General features: G+C 40.0%; 1 protein-coding gene across 5 annotated transcripts in view; it reads left to right on the top strand.

Annotated features, from left to right (window-relative positions):
• LOC125750118 (RAS guanyl-releasing protein 2-like) overlaps nucleotides 1-8711 on the top strand; it is a 35576-nt gene extending 26865 nt beyond the window's left edge. For 4 of the 5 annotated variants that reach the window (XM_049027500.1, XM_049027501.1, XM_049027503.1 and 1 more), the window contains 10 exons: nucleotides 1226-1342; nucleotides 2523-2804; nucleotides 3475-3555; nucleotides 4425-4544; nucleotides 4696-4811; nucleotides 5107-5248; nucleotides 5381-5417; nucleotides 5700-5858; nucleotides 6423-6485; nucleotides 6960-8711. In XM_049027500.1, coding sequence (XP_048883457.1) covers nucleotides 1226-1342; nucleotides 2523-2804; nucleotides 3475-3555; nucleotides 4425-4544; nucleotides 4696-4811; nucleotides 5107-5248; nucleotides 5381-5417; nucleotides 5700-5858; nucleotides 6423-6481 — 1113 coding nt within the window. In that variant the 3' untranslated portion in view covers nucleotides 6482-6485; nucleotides 6960-8711. Of the gene's footprint in view, nucleotides 1-1225; nucleotides 1343-2522; nucleotides 2805-3474; nucleotides 3556-4424; nucleotides 4545-4695; nucleotides 4812-5106; nucleotides 5249-5380; nucleotides 5418-5699; nucleotides 5859-6422; nucleotides 6486-6916 lie in introns of all 5 variants that reach the window. The other variant, XM_049027502.1, reaches the window with a different exon arrangement.
• Nucleotides 8712-18803: the final 10092 nt, after the last annotated feature.

Below are 18803 nucleotides of genomic sequence, written 5' to 3'. Positions count from 1 at the left end.
TAGCCTCATACCATGGTGCTATTCAATTCTCAAATATTATTGATAAGAAGGGTATTGATTAATTTTCTATAATTGCACACATGGTGCCAGCCATGGTAGATATTAAATACATGATTATAATTTTTAATTCTGTGTAACATTACTTAATGTTCCAGATATAGAACCCAATTGAAAAATACCATGGTTTATGCAGTTGGCTATTTTTAAAATTAATGATGGTGGTTTACGTCATATCTAAGCAAATTGTTTAATCACTGGTGCAAGCCAATGTAGTCTAACCATGGTGTAAGTGGGGTCATGGATTGTACGTAGGTGAAATGCATACTCTAAGCGTGCAATGCAAACTGCTCTCGTGGCCTTCCATGAGTCTCCCTGTGTGCGCCTTATCTCCACCCTCTGGCATCCTCTTTAATTCATCCTGGGGAACCTCCACCCCCCACTCTTTCCCTTTCCTGTGCTTCCCCTCACCCATTGCTCCTCTGCCTTTCTTACTGTGCGCGCCACCCTGGCACTTCCTCTTTCAATCTCTTAATCCCCTCTTTTCATCTTCTCTTTCTCAGATGATTTCACAGTGCTGCTCTAAGTGAAATGTGAATGAATCCCGTTCTGCGTCCTGCAGTCGCTTATGGCAAAATTGTGTCCTGTGTCACCATATGTTTCTCATGTCATGATGTTGAACCATTTTGTCTACTCGTGTTTTGTTTTTTTCGGAACCTCAAAAGCCCCATTTCTTTACGTGTTACAGCTATTCACTATGGTGGCAGCATTTAATATTATTAATATTACAAGTGTTTTTTAACTCCATACTGACATGCATGGTAATAGTCAGAAAAACAAGTTGCAAGTTTTTGTTTTTGTGTTTTGGACTTCAGTGCCACCGTAATTCACTGCTGTTAATCACACTTGCGTTGAGCATGTCTCTATGAACTGAGGTTTTGTTCTTTCCTCTGTTTAAGGTCAGAGTGCAGCTTTGGTGCCAAGACTGGAGCTAGTGTTATTTTAATGCGTTATCTTTTTAAGTTGAGATATATTGAGAGGTGTTTAACTAGTACTGTGGTTTGTCTGTGAAGTTCATGTATATGAAGAAAACAAGTTTATTGTTATAGAACAGGGTCTTCAAGGGGGGTTAATGGACTAATGGAGGGCTATTAGTTGATTGTAGCTGTCATTTTCTGAAATGCTTTTTAATAGTAATGGAATCTCTCCCTTTGGCCTTATTTGGCAGAAACTGCTGCAGCTGCAGAACTTCAACACTTTGATGGCTGTAGTAGGGGGACTGAGTAACAGCTCCATCTCCAGACTTAAAGATACTCAGGCACACATAAGCAGTGAGACTAATAAGGTTAGTGGAGAACAGAGTTTTCTATATTACTTTTTGAATGCAACATGAGACACATTTGTTTGTTTCTTGATTAATTTCAGAGTGGTTGCACATGTACTTGGTATTATACTTAATGATAAATTATGCTGCTATTACTAGCCATTTATTGGCTGGGTCAACTTTAAAATAACCATATTATCTATAATATTACTGAAAATGAAACTCGGTTTAATACATAGGCAGTTTAGCCCCATTATTCTTTTGTTTCAGGAGCCCCCCTGAAATAGTTTTTCGAAAACCATTTAGGAATTTGTCCCGGATTTCCATATACAGTGGTACCTCCGGTTCACGAACGCTGTGGTCAATGAACAGTTTGGTTCACGACCAAAAATTTCATGAAAAAAAAAATGCATTGTACAAAAAATGTACAAAATTTTGCTGACGAACAGATTCCTCGTCCAGATTCCTTTTTTTATACTAGTGTATCACTGGTGGGGTGCATATCCCAGCATGCTCTACGTGTAGAATGACCACAACAGGCAACCAACGAGCACCGAACCCAAATACACAGACGGGAAACACAAGGTTGTCAGACGCCGAACTGCAAGATGCACACACTGTGGAAGATTTACACACACATGCGAGGATCGGACTGGGTACACACAACACACAGACAAATGCGCGACAATAGGGAAATGCAACCATTAACATTAACAACAATAACATTACAAGGGTTAAGGACTGTTAATAAAGAGCGCGATTTCCCCGTTTTTTTTTAACTATATAAACCAGAAAATTAATTAACAAAAATGATCATTTGGTAGACTTGTGAACTAATGAATCAAATTTCAATGCTCTCTTACGGGAAAAATTGCCTTGGCTTGCATACAAATTGGTTCACGACCATTTCCCTGGAACGGATTGTGTTCATGAACTGCAGGCACCACTGTACATTTCAGACCCCTGGCTTTATTGTAGGGATCCTGTCTCTGGGGGGTCCCATTTTTCTTCACGGGTCTGAGCCTCCCATAAGGGTAAAATCCTAGTATAACCCCTAGGTAAAAATATCTTTAAAACTTGATAGTGACAATCCATAATTCGTAGGAAAGTTTTATTTATTTATTTATTTATTTATTTATTTAATCCTAGAACGCTTATTCCTGACATATTGATTCATGACTTATGCACACGTTTTGTCTAGGCTTTCAACAGCCTGACAGAGTTGGTGACATCTTGTGGGAACTACAGTCAGTACAGGCGCCGCTTCTCAGAATGTTCCGGATTTCGCTTCCCCATCCTCGGAGTGCACCTTAAAGACCTGATTGCAGTGCATGTGGCTCTACCAGACTGGACTGATCCGGAGAAAACCAGAGTGAATCTGACCAAAACACAACAGCTTTATGTCATTCTCCAGGAGTTGGCACTGGTCCAAACCCTGCCTCCCAGCACTGAAGCCAACGCTGACCTTCTTAACCTGCTGACGGTCAGTGAGGAAGCGAACATATGATCAATGTATTTCCTGTAATATGAATATACAGACATTCAAAATACAGTAACCCCCTCACATTAACCCCTGTACAAAAGTACAATAAGGGGCTATTCACAATTTCCCACGTGCCAAGATATGCTAATCCCTGTTGGCGCTACATTATTTTCCCACCCTGGCCCTTTAGGGCCCTCAGTAGACAGTAAACAACAAAATCACAACAAACGGTCTAATTCGCTAATAGGCTACAGCGACACTTTAAAATTCCAATGGATTAATTATAGTCCGAATATGAATTTTTCACATGTTCAAAGGAATGTTGAAATTTCAGTTAACGTGACAGAAACATTATGATGTTGCCACCATTCTATAGCAGGGCTACTACTCGGAGCAATCCGAACGAGTTTCGGCTGAAAGGAGGGGGCATGATGGGAGGGATTCCCCTAGGTAAAATATAGTAAAATTGGGTTCTCAATAAATTGTCGTGAATTTTGCACGATTGTCTCCCTTGATAAATTTTGCAGTGGGCCCCTGGGGTCCCCTATGATTTTCATCATTTTGCAGAACAGCAGGACAACTTCACTTTGTGTGAAACTGTCAGAGCCACCTGTGTTTAATAACATGATGCAGTGTCCAGGGTTTTCACCTGTAGTTTTTGTCTTGCCAGGTATCTCTGGATCAGTACCATACTGAAGAGGAAATCTATCAGTTGTCTTTACAGAGAGAACCTCGCAGCACAAAGTCAGCAGTGAGTTCACCTGATAATTTGAATGAAAAAAAACTGTGTAACCATCAAGGATGAACTTATTTAACAAGAAACTACATATAATGATCATGGATATAGTGATCAATCTCTTATATGGATAAAAAAAATGCTTGGGAGAATCATTCCTATCCAAATTCTGTTTAAATAATTTGCCTATAGTAGTTAAGTAGTCCACATACAGTGTTCATTTTGGGGTTTGTTATACATGACAAGATATGAAAAATTTAAATCTGCGGAAATTCTTTTACTTTTTTTTGTTGTTTTTTTTTTACTTTATTTTGATACCCCAAACTTTGCCTTGCGGTAACCCATCTGCTTCTGGCAGCTACCTGAGGCTAATGCTGCATGTACAGAAAACATGACGGGGAAAAAGAAAGTCATTTTCTCTCAATGCCAAATATAGGCTCATCAAAGCTTATGATAAACTGTCAAAGTCAAAAACATGTCAACTGTCTAAAGTCAAAAAGATGTAGCAGCAGAATCACAATAAGCTATTTTTTATGTGAAACACTGTATTATAGCATATTTGAATCATACAGTTCAGTCATTTAATTTATATGGCACTGTAATTTGAAAAGCATTTGAAACAGCTGTACTGTATTTTGAAAGAGTGAATACAATTCAGTAAATAGCGACGCTAACCGTAAATTGTCAGGAAGGAGAGCTTCACCTAATGATGCATGATGTTCTGCCATGTACACTATCAGTTTTAAAGGATGAGTTTATATTTTGAGTGAGTTCTGTCAGGTTCAATGTTAATGCAAGGTTTTTGATGGAAAGTATTTGCGATTCCCAAAAATAATGGTTGTACTAAGGCCTTTGTGTTTGATGTGTACTTATTTTTTTTCCAGGAATCTGCGCCAAGCTGTTATTCTGCCTCCAATCCATCAGTGATTAATGAGTGGGCATCAGCAGTGAAGCCTAAAGCAGACCCAGCCATTATCACCAAGCACATTGAGAAGATGGTGGAGGTAACATCTGTTTCAGTTATCGGCTAATTAACACTGAGTACCGCAATTCGAAATCCAGTCAAAAGAAACAAGAAAAAATCTTTATGGATGTAAGACACTGGTTGTTTATGTTATCCATTCTGAAAAATTAACTTTGTCTTGGTTTCGCCAGTCAGTGTTTAACAATTTCGACACAAATGGGGATGGCTACATTTCCCAGGAGGAATTCAAGATCATAAGGAACAACTTTCCATATCTCAGCAAGTTTGGTGAACTGGACCAGAATCAGTGAGTTGGCCAGGGCGAGCCATTGCATAGACGGGTGTTTGTGTGCTCGCAAGAAAAAAAATACTGCCAAAGTACATATTGCCCAATGAAACCTGATAGAAATGATCATCTCTAGCAGGGCATATTCTTCTAGTTCCTACTGATTTGCAACAATTCAACATTTAATGTGCAGTACAGGAACAGCTATCTAAATGTGTAAACAAATAAATTACAAATAAATATATTTTGAGGATATTTTTAATTATTTAAAAGAAAAATAATTTAAATAATCATTTCTGCCCTATATTTTTATTAGCGATGGCAGAATCAGCAGAGAGGAGATGGTGAATTACTTCATGAAAGGCAGCTCTCTGCTCAACTGCAAAATGGGCTTCATCCACACCTTCCTGGAGACCACCTATGTTAAGCCAACCTTCTGTGAGCACTGTGCTGGCTTTGTGAGTATAAACAGAAGTTTCATGGAAGTATTTCCTGTTTTTATTCTTCAGCTATGGTCTGTGGAATAGCAAGATTTTTTTCTTAGAGACTTCTCTGATATTGTGTCTAATTGTCATTGTCTCTTTTCATAGATATGGGGATTTTACAAACAGGGATACAAGTGTAAAGGTGTGAAACAATTTTACTGTTATGTGGTGAACATTGATATGCCTCCAGAAGTTAATGTAAAAGAGAGCATTTGAGTTTCCAAGCTTAATGTGACATGTTTTAAAAGCAAATAGAGGTTAGTCTCTCCAGTCCCTGTTCCTGGAAACAAACAACTTAAGGAAAGCTAAAAACAGCACTTATGATAAAATAATTATGTGCCATTTCGTTTTCAAGCATCCCTGAGTTCTTTCTAGTGCTGCGCGTTTTCTTTTTGAGCTTGTATTTCTTCGTTCTTTTCCCCAGTGTGTGGTGTGAATTGTCACAAAGCCTGCCGCAGCTGCCTGGCAGTGGAGTGCCGCAAGAGAGCCAGAAGCATGAGCCAGGATACGCTGCCCGCCCGGCAGGCTCGCTCATACAGCCTCCCCGTTCAGGGCCTGCCCTCTAATAGGCTACAAGACACTGGTATGCCACCTGCTGCTGCGCTGCTTGGATAGGTCCTTTGTAGATAGACACAGACTGCAAACTCAGGCCTCGTGGATCACATGTTTAATTTCTCATACAGTGGCTTCTGCATTTCTACAAAAATTTGACTTCTGGTGGATTCAGAAAGTTTTCAGACCTCTATATTTTTGCACACTTCATTGTCGCGGATTTAATTTTGAATGCATATACAGTGCATCCAGAAAGTATTCACAGCGCATCGCTTTTTCCACATTTTATTCCGAAATGGATAAAATTAATTTTTCCCCTCAAAATCTACACACAAAACCCCCATGTCAATGGTGGGAAGCTGAATGCATATTTTTCTAATTCTAAAACAGAGTGATGATATATTAATATGCATAACATTCTATACACTCCTAATGTCATGTTCGATATTTCTTGTATCTAATGGGTTACACTTTCTCCAATTTACAATAATGATTTATTTGAAGCCAATGATACCGATGCTATCCAAAAACACGCCTCCTAGTGGATCTTTAACTATACATTTTTAGTTTTTTTTTTCTCTTTTGTTTTTCTTAGACATTGCAGAGGAGGACATTGAGTCTCTTAAGGAAGACGTCCTTAGTGTTCATCTATAACCAGGTAGGGCAGTAACAGCAGACATGCAAAGTGCAAAGAAATCACTCTGACTTAAAAGTGGAATTGTTTAATTGTAGGGTTTGTGTATTGAAATGAAGGTGCTGGGCTATCCTGCTTTCGATCACTATTTCTATAAAGTTATATGAGAACTTATGACAAGTTCAGCTCACACTGTATCATATAGGTGGCTGAAATTCAATGAAAAGTGAAAGTATTAGTAGAACATTTTTATATTTGCATATACATTCCTATATTTACATTAATTTATTTGGAGGAATCTTTTTTCCAAAGCGATGTACAAGAAAGGCAGATATGTCCCTATATGAAAGGGTTCATTCAGGAGAGGCTTATAATATAGCCGTATGGAATTTTATTAGATTTCTTTAGTCTGGACATAGATATTCTTGAGATTCTACATTTCCTTTGTACAACAGATTTTGCGACATTACTGCCCCGGTAAATAAATTGATCCCACAGTGTGACAACTGCCATGAAAGTACCTCATCAAAGGACAGAGGAGTCGGGGGTTGGAACCACCAGTCAAAACTGAAGCAGATGGAATCTGCATTTATATCTGTGTGCCATCTTGTGGAAGTAAACTGCAAGTACACATACTGTATGAAAATTCTTACATTTCCTTTCTAAAAAAGACCATGGTTATGTCATGCTTTTTGACAAATATGTGTGTGTGTCTGTGCGTGTGTCTGTGTATGTGTGTGCGTGATTCATCATTTGGTAATTTTTTTTGTACGCATTTTCAGTTAATACTTTAACGCAAGCATTAAATTAAATTAATTGGTGTGAAGGAAACAGGCTTAGCATTTACATAATTTTGATAAACAATCACTTTAAAGTATTATTCTGTTCACTTTGAGAGATAACCCCTTTCTTATTAAAATGTATGGGTCTGTCTGATATACTATAGTACTTCTCAAGATGCATGTACTAAGTGCTTTCCGGTGCTGTCTCTGAGTGGAAGGCTAACTCCCCGACTCCCCACCCCCCATACTCACAGTTCATTTTTATTTCACGTACTTTATGAACTGCATGATTGTACAAATTTCTGAATTTCTAATTTCGTTTCAACTTGCTCTTGCAAAAACAGTGCTTTGTCTTACAGCCCACAAATGTACTCATTTTATTTAGTATAAAAGTTAAGCTTTTTATTAAGAATTCAGTGTGAGGCTTGTTCCATTGTAGCAAAAATGATCATTTTCACAAGTTCATTTACCATGATTTGCAAGGCCAGCACCTATAGATATACTGTTCTCTTTGGTTTCCATAATGGTATGCAGCACATTTTCTTGGATGTACAGCATTTTCTACATTATGATCTGCTTTCACAGATGTCTTTTTGAAAATTTGTGATTATATTCAAAATGCATCATCTCCATTACCAATCGCTTAAATATTTAAGGGTCGAGTTATTTAATAGTAAGGCCATTAAATAACTTTCAGAAAGATTGTTTAATTTATGTTTAAAATGTCAGAATTTCCTTATTTCCGCTGTGTTTTGTGCATTCAGTTAAATCATTTTCTTGCTTTACACCAGTTTTTAAAATTCATGTTTAGCTTTTTATAAGAGAAAAAAGAACAGTACCGTGGATATAGAGAGTGTGCACATCCTTGTTAAAATGGCAGGTTTTCGTCATGTAAAAAAATGAGACCAGGATAAATCATTTTAGAACTTTTCCCTTTTTTAAAATATATTTTTCTTCCTAACGGATTTTTTGTTTTCCAATTGTACAGGTTATAGGTCATATTAAAGTTGGGGAAAAAAAAGTTTTTAAATGATTTATCGTGGGTTTATTTTTTACATCACGAAAGCCTGACCTTTTAAAAGGGTGCTTACACTTTTTTTTAGTGGAAAAATTTGTCCTGCAGGAAAGCAGACAATGAGCATAGATTGACATTGACTCCAGGTCATGAACTGGTGTAAAAATGTTTTTCTTTAGTTGATATTTTAGTAGTTTTGTCCTGTTTCAAGTGTCGTATGACTTTACTTTTAAACAAGTAACTGACTGAATACCTTAATGCTTGTGCGCACCACATCATTTATTCCTCCAAACAAGCACCATTCTATAATAGGGTGAGGAACCACATGGCTGCACCTTGATGGCTATGTGCCATTTTTATTTATTTATTTTCCTTTTTTAAGCATTTTGTATTTGTATTTTTCCTAATGGTCTCTCAGTCACTTATCAAACAAATAAACCCAACCATGCTGAACACCGGATGTCTATTTATAGAGTTTCACCTGCAGTCACCATTTTCATTTACTTTCATTTGCAGAAATTTGTTACATTTGTTGTAGCTGTTGGAAGATTGATACATTTTTATCAGTTTATTCTGTCCAATAGTATTTGTCGAAGCCGTTGGAATATGAAATCAGTTTTGTAATTGTAGTGTCCACTTGGGGGCAGTGTGATGGTGCAGTGACTGGTATGCTAAAATGAATTGAAGTTACCAAATTTCCTGTAGGTGTGTATATGTAAGTGAATGGTGTGTAAGTGTGCCCTGCAATGGACTGGCACCCCATCCTGGGTTGTTCACTGCCTTATACCCATAGCCTTCGGGGTAGGCTCCAGTCCCTCACCACCTTGAACTGAACAAGCAGGTATAGAAAATGAATGGATGGATACTGTCCAGTCCAGTAGAGGTTGGGCAAACTATGATGCGTGGGCTATATATTCAAAAATTATTTTTGTGTTTTTTTTTTGTTTTTGTATTTGCTAATATTGTGCTTAATAAATATTGTCATCCAGGCCACTAGATGGTGGACAAGCAGCTCATATATAGTATGTGCATTTGTTATTGAGAGTTGCATGGATACTGGGGTTGAGAATTGGCCCCATAAAATAAAAAAAATATCCAAAGAACACCGGACCACGCCCCCCTATCACCGGGTTCGCACAGCTTTTATCCTCACCGATACCAGCCTGTATGATTTGAAAGCAGAAACAGGTGTGCAATGTCGGAAACTTGATTACCGAGTAATTATATCGTCACCGCGTAAATAATCTACCTCCGCAACGTAACCCCACACGATACAGAAAGCTTGAACTTGCGGAATGCTGCCATAGTAACCCTACAAACCAGACGCCCATATACCGCAGCCCAACACGTAACCTGTGAGTGACTTACTGTAGCCTATGTCACTCGTCGGTCACAAATATATTTATTTGTTACCTTTTCAGGAGTGCCATAAAAATCTGTAAAACAAAAAAAAAAAAAACTATCTGTAATATGACACAATCCTGGATTAGAATATGCCATTTCCAGTATTATATGGGACGATGATAGCAGCCTTATTCAGAGGTGTGTTCTTGGTATTTCTTAGTTCAGTGCTTGCACTGGGTGTTGGGCAGAGTTGTGGGGACCATTGGCTGCGGGATATCTGCCGGTGAAGAAAGCTTCACTGATCTTGAGTCTGTCGATGATGCAGTGATCTTTGCGGAGTCAATGGAGGCTCTGATCATGGCTCTCGAGAGACTGAGTGAAGAGTCTGAGTGTCTGGGCTTACAAGTGTCCCAGATAAAAACCAAGATCCAGGTCTTTAATGAATTCTTGGGCACAGCCACCTTTAGTGTCTCCGTCTGTGGGGAAGATGCCAACCTCTTTGAGAGTTTCACTTACCTGGGCAATGCCATTCATGGCTCTGGTGGATCTTCCTGTGAAGTCAGCAGACAGATTAAGAGAGCATGGGGGCTCAGGAGGTTGTTGGAATGGGGCGTGAGGTGCTCCCAATTTCAATAGTCACTTCTAAAAAGGTAACTGTCGGGATCATGGAGGAAACAGAACACTGGATCCGAAGTGTCAGAGATGGTCTTTTTTTTTTTAAATGCTGGCATACAAAATCCAAAGGACAAGGCAGAGGCGTGGTCAGGGACGGAGCTGGAAGGTCATAAGCCGAGATGGTCAGTCCTACACGAACACGCCGCATAGGGAAGCGGGAGACACAGGAGGACGAGATGGGCAGGGGTGGCAGGCAGGTGGGTAGGTAGGATGGCAGGGAAAAGGAAAGGAAACAGGAGAGACAGGTTATACGCTCAGCAAGGCTCATCGGGGATGGCAGCAGTACTTCGCGATTAGTGCCAAGCAGTGATCGCCTTTTGGCAGCGATCGGATTGCTTGCAGTTGGATCACCGCGCCTACATGGGCATGGTAGTGGGTGTGGGCGTGACAGTAACAAAGAAATATAGTATTCCATACAAAAGCCCAGGTGAGACCTATTAACCAATCTTTCTTTACAACTGCCGTGGCCGGGCTGAGCATAGGACGCGGGAGCAGGAGTCGGGCCAAACGAAGGAGGTTTGTTTACTGAACAGAATGGGAAACAAAACTGGCCTGCAGCAGTGATCAAAGGTGAGGACTGCAGGAATACACGACATCAGTGATGGAACTGGAGATCACTAAACTGGGAAACGCTTAAATCCTGGAGTAACGAGGGAACAGACAGGAAGCTGCTGGGTGTGATCAACGGGAGGGCAGCAACGAGAGGTGAGGCTAACAAGCACCAGGCATGGCTTGTTGGAGGAGGAAACAGGAGGGTCGGGCAGGGCATGACATGACAGCACCCCCCCAACACACGAAGGATGGGCCAGCAAAGTGACCAAGGGGCCACACAACAGGGTAGACAAATGGAACCAGGACAACAGGCAGGACAGACAAAGCAGGTCAGGGCAGCGGCACAGCATTGAAACAGGAAAACGCTAAAACGGCAGCACCGAACAGGCAGGGACCGGACCAGGGACCAATAGGAGAGACTCGAGACAAGATCAGGAGTGAGGAATGAACACCAGACCACAATGGAAACATCGGAACAGCTGAGATGAGAAGTGATACAGGGCAGATTTGGGACAACGGAGCTAAACATGAGGGCAGACATGCAGGAACAACCAGGGCAGGGAAAGAGACACAAGCAAGGACCATAAGTCAGGGAGAAACAATGGCAAGACAGGGCACAGGGCAAAAACTGGGGCAGTATGAACGGGAACGGGTTTGGCAGAGGGGTCCTTGGGACCCCCAAGTGTGGTGCACCGACTGAGGAACTCTGAGCCTTTTGGGTTTTGGGGGGGCTAGGAGACCAGTTGACACCAAGCAGACAGCAGGGCAAGCACAGGAGGGCTTGAATGTAGGGCTGCCCAATTCGAAATAAAATCACTTTTTTTCCCACTGACAACCATGATCACTATCACACACGTGATGGATGAGAATTGGTAAGAGTTTATTGACACCAATGGGATTATCAATTCTGCTTATGTATCTGGTTCTCTAATGATTGCGTTATTGATTTTTTGGACCCAATTTTCTACAAGGACACAAGTACACCACAGGTTTTCATCTTCAGTACAACTGCTTCATAATCTGAAATCCCAAACAGAATACTGCCTACGGGTCAGTGAGTTCAGCACAGTAAGACGAGCACTGTGACTAACTGGTGACCGTGATCAGCATGTCTGAATCTGAGAGTTGCTCAATCATTGCATGTTAAATTATAATGCACCTTTTCTTAAACTTGGAAAAAATGCTTACGAATAACACTTTAGGGAAAATTGCACGTGTGCCTTAAAAAACTACTTTTCGGAACATCTTATTTTTATAGAGGACTATAAGAGACTGTAACCTAACCTACTGGAAATGTGGTTCTACTCTTGAAAAAGGGTGCAAACCTTTCACAACAAATTCTGTGACACCATGGTGACGCACATTTACCCTTTTCTCACATCACTTTGTCTCAGCAGTGTGAAGGGGTTTAGCTGAAGGGGTTTAGCTGAAGGGGTTTAGCTGGCAAATCAAGTGGTCAGTTAATACTAGCTGTAGGATCAGTCTCTTGCTCAGCATCTAAAAATGGAGCCATTACAGTATGACTCCTTTTTTAATGGCAGCACTAGACGCATGTGTATGGCGTCGTCCCTTTGCTGGCATCCATAAAGGAATTGATATGCTCAGAGGCATACGATTCTGATACACTGAGAAATTTGGAACTTGTTCCTTAATGGACACCAGTTCTCAACTACCATCTCTAGCCATGGAGTTGTAGAGATTGACTGATTGCTATACAGTTTGTATCACAGACAGTATCTTTTAACTCATAAGGAAAAGTGTCTCCTGAAATGGCAAGAGGAGATTCTTAATTGCTTAGGAATAATTTAAGTTGATGCCTCCCCGTATGGTGTATGAATATCAATATGGTACAATACCAAATTACTCATTATTATCATTATTATTATTATTGTTACCAGTTCCATTTTTATTCAATCTGTCAATTCTCGCCTGCCATTTGACAAATGATTATCCATCCATCCATCTTCCAAACTGCTTATCCTACTGGGTCGCGGGGGTTCCGGAGCCTATCCAGGAAGCAATGGGCACGAGGCAGGGAACAACCCTGGTTGGGGGGGGGCAGCCCATCTCAGGACACACTCACACACCATTCACTTACACATGCACACCTATGGACAATTTAGCAACTCCAATTAGGCTCAGCATGTTTTTGGTCTGTGGAAGGAAACCGGTGTACCCAGAGGAAACCTCACGACGACATGGGGAGAACATGCTAACTCCGCACACATGTGACCCAGGCGGAGACTCGAACCCGGTTCCCAGAGGTGTGAGGCAACAGTGCTAACCACTGCACCAACATGCCGCCCCGCAAATGATTATATTTGTATTATTTATCATTCTTGCACTGGCCAGATTTGCATTGCTTCTGACACATGTAATACAGCAATAACACATCCTCAGTGTGCTAAATATCTTCATTGTGCATAAGAGACTGTCAAGCTACACCCCAAGGTGTCAATACAAAAAAAAAACCCAAAAAAAACAGCGTATATACTTTTAAAGATTATATTTAGCATAACACAACCAGAACCTGCTGTCATATCAGCAACATGAAACTTTTTGCTTTTGTGTCATAAGCGCTATATATATATATATATATATATATATATATATATATATATATATATGTGTGTAAATTTTTTTTATTTTCCTTTCTTTTCAAAATGGCATTGTAACATTGAACGGGGGCTTGTCCTGGATACCTTGAAATCGCCCAGTTGGGTGAATGGTTTTGGATTGTATGCAGCTTAGTGGCATATTGAGCAATAATGGAGTTTAGTGCAGTCTTTCTTGGCTAGTCCTAGCAATAGTGGGTATAAAAAGCGTACAGTCCCTTGTTAAAATGTAATGATGTGATGTAAAAAAAATTTGACTATGCTAAATCATTTAAAAACTTTCTCCACCTTTAATGTGGTCTATAACTTGTACAATTCAACTGAAAAACACACAAATCCGTTTGGGGGGTGGGGGAATATATATATATATATATATATATATAAACGTACAATAACCTGGTTGCATAACTGTGCACAACCATAAACTAATACTTTTTTGAAGCACCTTTTGAATTAATTACAGAATCCAGTATTTTTGGATATACAACTGCCATCAGTTAAAGTGACTCTGATTTACCCCAAATAAAGTTCAACTGTTCTAGTAGAATTTTCCTGATATATATGATAAACCATGGAACAGAGTGAAGACAGTCATCAAAGAAGTGGAGAAAATAACGGAACAACAGTGATGTTACCGAGAACTGGACGTCCCTCCAAAACAGGTGAAAAGACGAGACAAAATTTGGTCAGGGCGGCTGCCAAATGGCCCACAGCAACACTGACGGAGCTGCAGGAATTTTTGGTAAGTACTGATTATGTGCTACATGTGGCAACAATCTTCCATATTCTTCATATGTCTGGATTATGGGGTAGTGTCGCAAGACAGAGGCCCTTTCTTACAAAGAAAAACATCCAGGCCCAGTTAAATTTTGCAAAAAAATACATCAACTCTCTCAAACATTAATCGTTGCATTTCCCTATTGCCGCGTTTGCGTTTGCCTGTGTCTTGTGTGTATCCTGTACAATCCTTGCATGTATTTAGCTTGTATAAACCTCCCACCATGTGTGCACCTTACAGTTCAGTGTCTGACAGCCTTGTGTTTCCACTCCGTGTATTTGGTTCGGTGCTCTTTGGGTGCCTGTTATAGTCCTGTAAGGGCTGCTATTTAAGAGCGCTTTTTCCCTGACAAACAAATCTCTTTGTCCTTCTCTGCGTCTGTGATGCTTTGGTCTGCCCTGCACTACAATCTGCTTTTATTCAGCATAAACTCAGCACAAATAATCCGAGACCATTTAGAATGTCATTCTTCTATTTTTTTTTTGTTTAAATCAGCTTTAAATCTACACTTTTCAAAATCTATTGTAAGTGCTGCTGAGAAATTGTTAAAAAAACACAACATTAGCATGTAAATTAGATCAGTTGGCAGTCGAAGGCAGGGGCCTCAACATACTGATTATCGGCTGCAAAAACTGGCTTTTGGCACAAAAACTGGCTCTTGTTCCATATTCTTCCTCAAGTAGGTTTCAGATTACTCCCTTACCCTAACTAGGAGACGTCACTGGAAAATGAATCCATGAATGCTACGTTTATATAGCACTTTTCAAGACACCTGAAGTGCTTTACAGAACCAATGAGGGGCTACTTGAGCCACCACTACTGTGTAGCACCCACCTGGAATGGCAGCCATTCTCCACCCGTACTCTCACCACACAGCAGCTAAGGCGGTGAAGGGGCAGGAGTGAATTCACCAATCGGATTTAAGGGATAAGTAGGCCGGATTTGAAAAGACCACAGTGGGCAATTTCAGTCAAGACATTTGGGTACCACCTCTACTCTTTCAAAAGAGTCCCAGGGATCATTCACAATTGCAGAGTCAGAACCTTGGTTTTACATCTCATATGAAGGAGGGCGCATTGTCCATGTCACTGCGATCTACATAAACCACAGGAATGCCATACCAATTACAACTCAGCAAGCTGCTGTAATACATAAATCAAATCCACTGAGAGAAATGGGTTGGTATAGACAGAGTATAGTTACATCTATTATGTATTAAAGCTTGGACTACATCCATCTATCCATCTTCCAAAACGCTTATCCTTCTGGGTCATGGGGGGTCTGGAGCCTATACCGGAAGCAATGGGCAAGAGGCAGGGAATAACCCAGGATGGGGGGCCAGCCCATCGCAGGGCACATTCACACACCATACACTCACACCTACGGGCAATTTAGCAACTCCAATTAGCCTCAGCATGTTTTTGGACTGTGGGGGGAAACCGGAGTACCCGGAGGGAACCCCACGATGACATGGGGAGAACATGCAAACTCCACACACATGTGACCCAGGCGGAAACTCGAACCCGGGTCCTACAGGTATGAGGCAGTAGTGCTAACCACTGCACTACCATGCCACCCCGCTTGGACTACAATACTGCTTAATTATGATTCAATGACAATAAGCTAGTTGCTTGCATGATTTAAGAAAGAAAGGGTCGGGGGTACAGGTCTCCATACTAAAGGTGGTGGGCTATTTAATTCATTTCTTTTCCATCTCAGGGTTCCTGAATTCCTAGTCAAGACTTCTCGAGATAATTCTTAATTTAACAATCTTTCCGAAAGCATTTGCTGCTAATTTGCAGTCACTGTAGACAGTGAATTGCCTCATTAGATTGATTCGGTTGCCTGCTTAACTTTTGAGTATATTTCAGTATCACATTAGTCATTAATTCCATTCCTTTGCTGACATGCCAGTGGGTTTATTTACAGATTTATTTATTTAATAGTCAGAATAACTTCACACTGAAAACTATATTTTTGTGAAATGTTCTTGCAGCTGACCCCACCCTCTGACTGCTCCCCCTCTCTAACAGACCAGGTCCTTACAGTAATTATATGATTTGCTCTAGAGCAGTGGCACTTAACCTTGCCGTACTCAGGAGCCACATTGACAAAAAAAAAAAATTACTACAGCTGCAACCCAAAAACTTCCTACTTCGTCCCTGAAACCATTATGCATTTCAGAATAAGGATAATAAGTGTCTTTTAAGGGATGAAAAGCATGATGTAACAACTGTTAATTTATTGTCACCGCAATCACATATTTCAACATTACTGGCAGTGTTTCAACATTATCGTTATTAAAATATTTCCAAGTGCCGATAAACAAAGTCCATAACATCCACAGACAGGCACCTGGTTATTTTTCTCTATTTTTATTTGTGTCTCTTGCGTTCATCAGCCGGCCTTGCTAAATGCTAGTTTCCCAATGTTCATGCTAATTTTCCAACAGCAAGACCTGAGGTAACTGTGACAGTGGTTTTCAAGCAGCCGAGGGGGGTGGGGGTGTAATAGATAGATGTGCACGGATGACAATGAAATGAATTCTGCTGTGTTTTTTTCTAATTTTTAAAGATTCTTAGAGATTTTTTTTTTTAATTAGGAATTAAAAGGGGCGCACATGGTCTTTGAAGAACTGCGTGTGGCCCGAGAGCTCTGGGTTGAGTACCACTACCTTAGAGTATAATTGTAATGTAATTTAAAATAACAAAAATAATAGACAGGGATTTGCCTATTCTTATTCATGTTTCTTGTATATTTCAGAATAGACACAATTTAGTTTATTGCTTTAATTTTCTAAGATTGCAGATAACAACAGTAAAACAAAATGACATGGAATGTGAAAAGCGGCGCAATTACAAGAATCACGTCATCACAACAGACAACTATGCTTTTATCCTAAAACTGCAGATTTTTAAATAAACGTGTAGACATGCTTCTGCTTGTCATTGAAATATTAAAGAATCGATATATAGATGTGTAGATTTTCCAACGCTCTGCACCAGGATGACAGGCTATTAAATAGGCCTAGATAGTGTTATAATCAGTAATTGACGTAGGCTGCAGAATATGCATTGCTATGGCATATTAGATTTTTCATTCTGTGTATTTTTTCCTTGAAAATGTCAGACATCCACATGAGCCATTGGGGAGGCCTATGCATACGTTTTATGGGGGACTATCAAGTTTTCATATATTACCCAACAGGTTTTATAATGCAAACACATAAGAACCAATATTTTAATCATTATACATTCTCCGTAAGCACTTTATTCAAAGTAATAATTTTTAAAAATATGTCAAAGTTCTTATTTATTTAATGTTTTTGTTGTGGTTACTAACAGTCATCTGTCTCCCTTTCGTATTATTTCAGTTGTTTTGCCTACTTGTATTACACGTTCTCGAGGTACCAGGCAAAAACCTTAAAAACGAGCACTGGTCTTTTACAGTAGGCACGTCCTTCGTAATATTGCGTCATTGAACTGGCCTTGCAACTTCAACCGATCTGTGGGCTGCTGCTTTCCACTGGAATCGAACGTTTATTCCAAATAAACCCGCCTCCTTTTAGTCCTTGTAACCAATGGGATGCAGTAGGGCGTGGTTTTATGAGTGGGCGCCACAGTGGTACTGATGCTGTGCCTTATAACCCTAGGCTGCAGGTAGGACGGCTGGGCTAACAGTCTGCGTCTACCAGCAGGAGATGAGAAAGGTCCGTTTCTCTACTCTTGGACCGAACAAATCCTAGGAATATTACTTCTTTGTATCTGCCAGAATCCGGGCGATTTCACATGACACATGTAAGAACTGTTTAAAATATTTGCCCTTATTTAAAAAGTATTCATGGTATATTACCACTGTATTTAATTCTTTACGGGGGCTGTACAGTTTTACTTCAATGGGTTAAAACATAATGCTTCTTTAAAGGAGACCGCATTTATTTATTTTTATTATCATTTAAGAAAATAAAAAAATAATCGAGTTTAGGTAAATCTTTCATCGGTAATTTGGTAATTCGTATAAGCGGCTATGCATAGCTGGTGAGGGCACATTTATTTTCCTCATTTTACTTACATTTTCATCCATAATTTCTTTTCTTTTTCCTTCGTTTTACCAGTCGAACAGTCACGCCGCGTTTCACCACATATATGCTATTTCCTCAGCTCACATGGGCAAAACATAATATCCAATTTCATCATCACTGAGAGTCCTTCTTTCGAAGTGTAGAGGTTTAGGAACATTGTTCATAGATTCTTAGCAGAAAAATATTGTTTTATTGTTAGTACTATTAGCAATAAAAAAACGTCTAGACTGCGTCTCAGTGTAAGACGGTCGTATATCAAAAAGCCATAATACTGAGCGTGATATTAGCGACCCCCTAAACACCCCCTCGCCCCCCATTCCACTGCATGCGAACCCCTTTAAATGCAATTTCAGTTTACTTTGTCATTTTGGTAAAGTGGTTGATTGCAGCCGTGGCTTTTGTTAATCCAACAACTGTATTTAATGGTATGTTCTCAGGTCTGCGGTCGCATGTATTTCAGTTTATTCTGTGCATATATAGCAGTTTATTACAGGCGCTTT

The sequence above is a fragment of the Brienomyrus brachyistius genome, chromosome 10 (assembly GCF_023856365.1).
Source record: "Brienomyrus brachyistius isolate T26 chromosome 10, BBRACH_0.4, whole genome shotgun sequence".
Classification (NCBI taxonomy): Eukaryota; Metazoa; Chordata; class Actinopteri; order Osteoglossiformes; family Mormyridae; genus Brienomyrus; species Brienomyrus brachyistius.
This window is presented reverse-complemented; position numbering and strand designations above follow the sequence as displayed.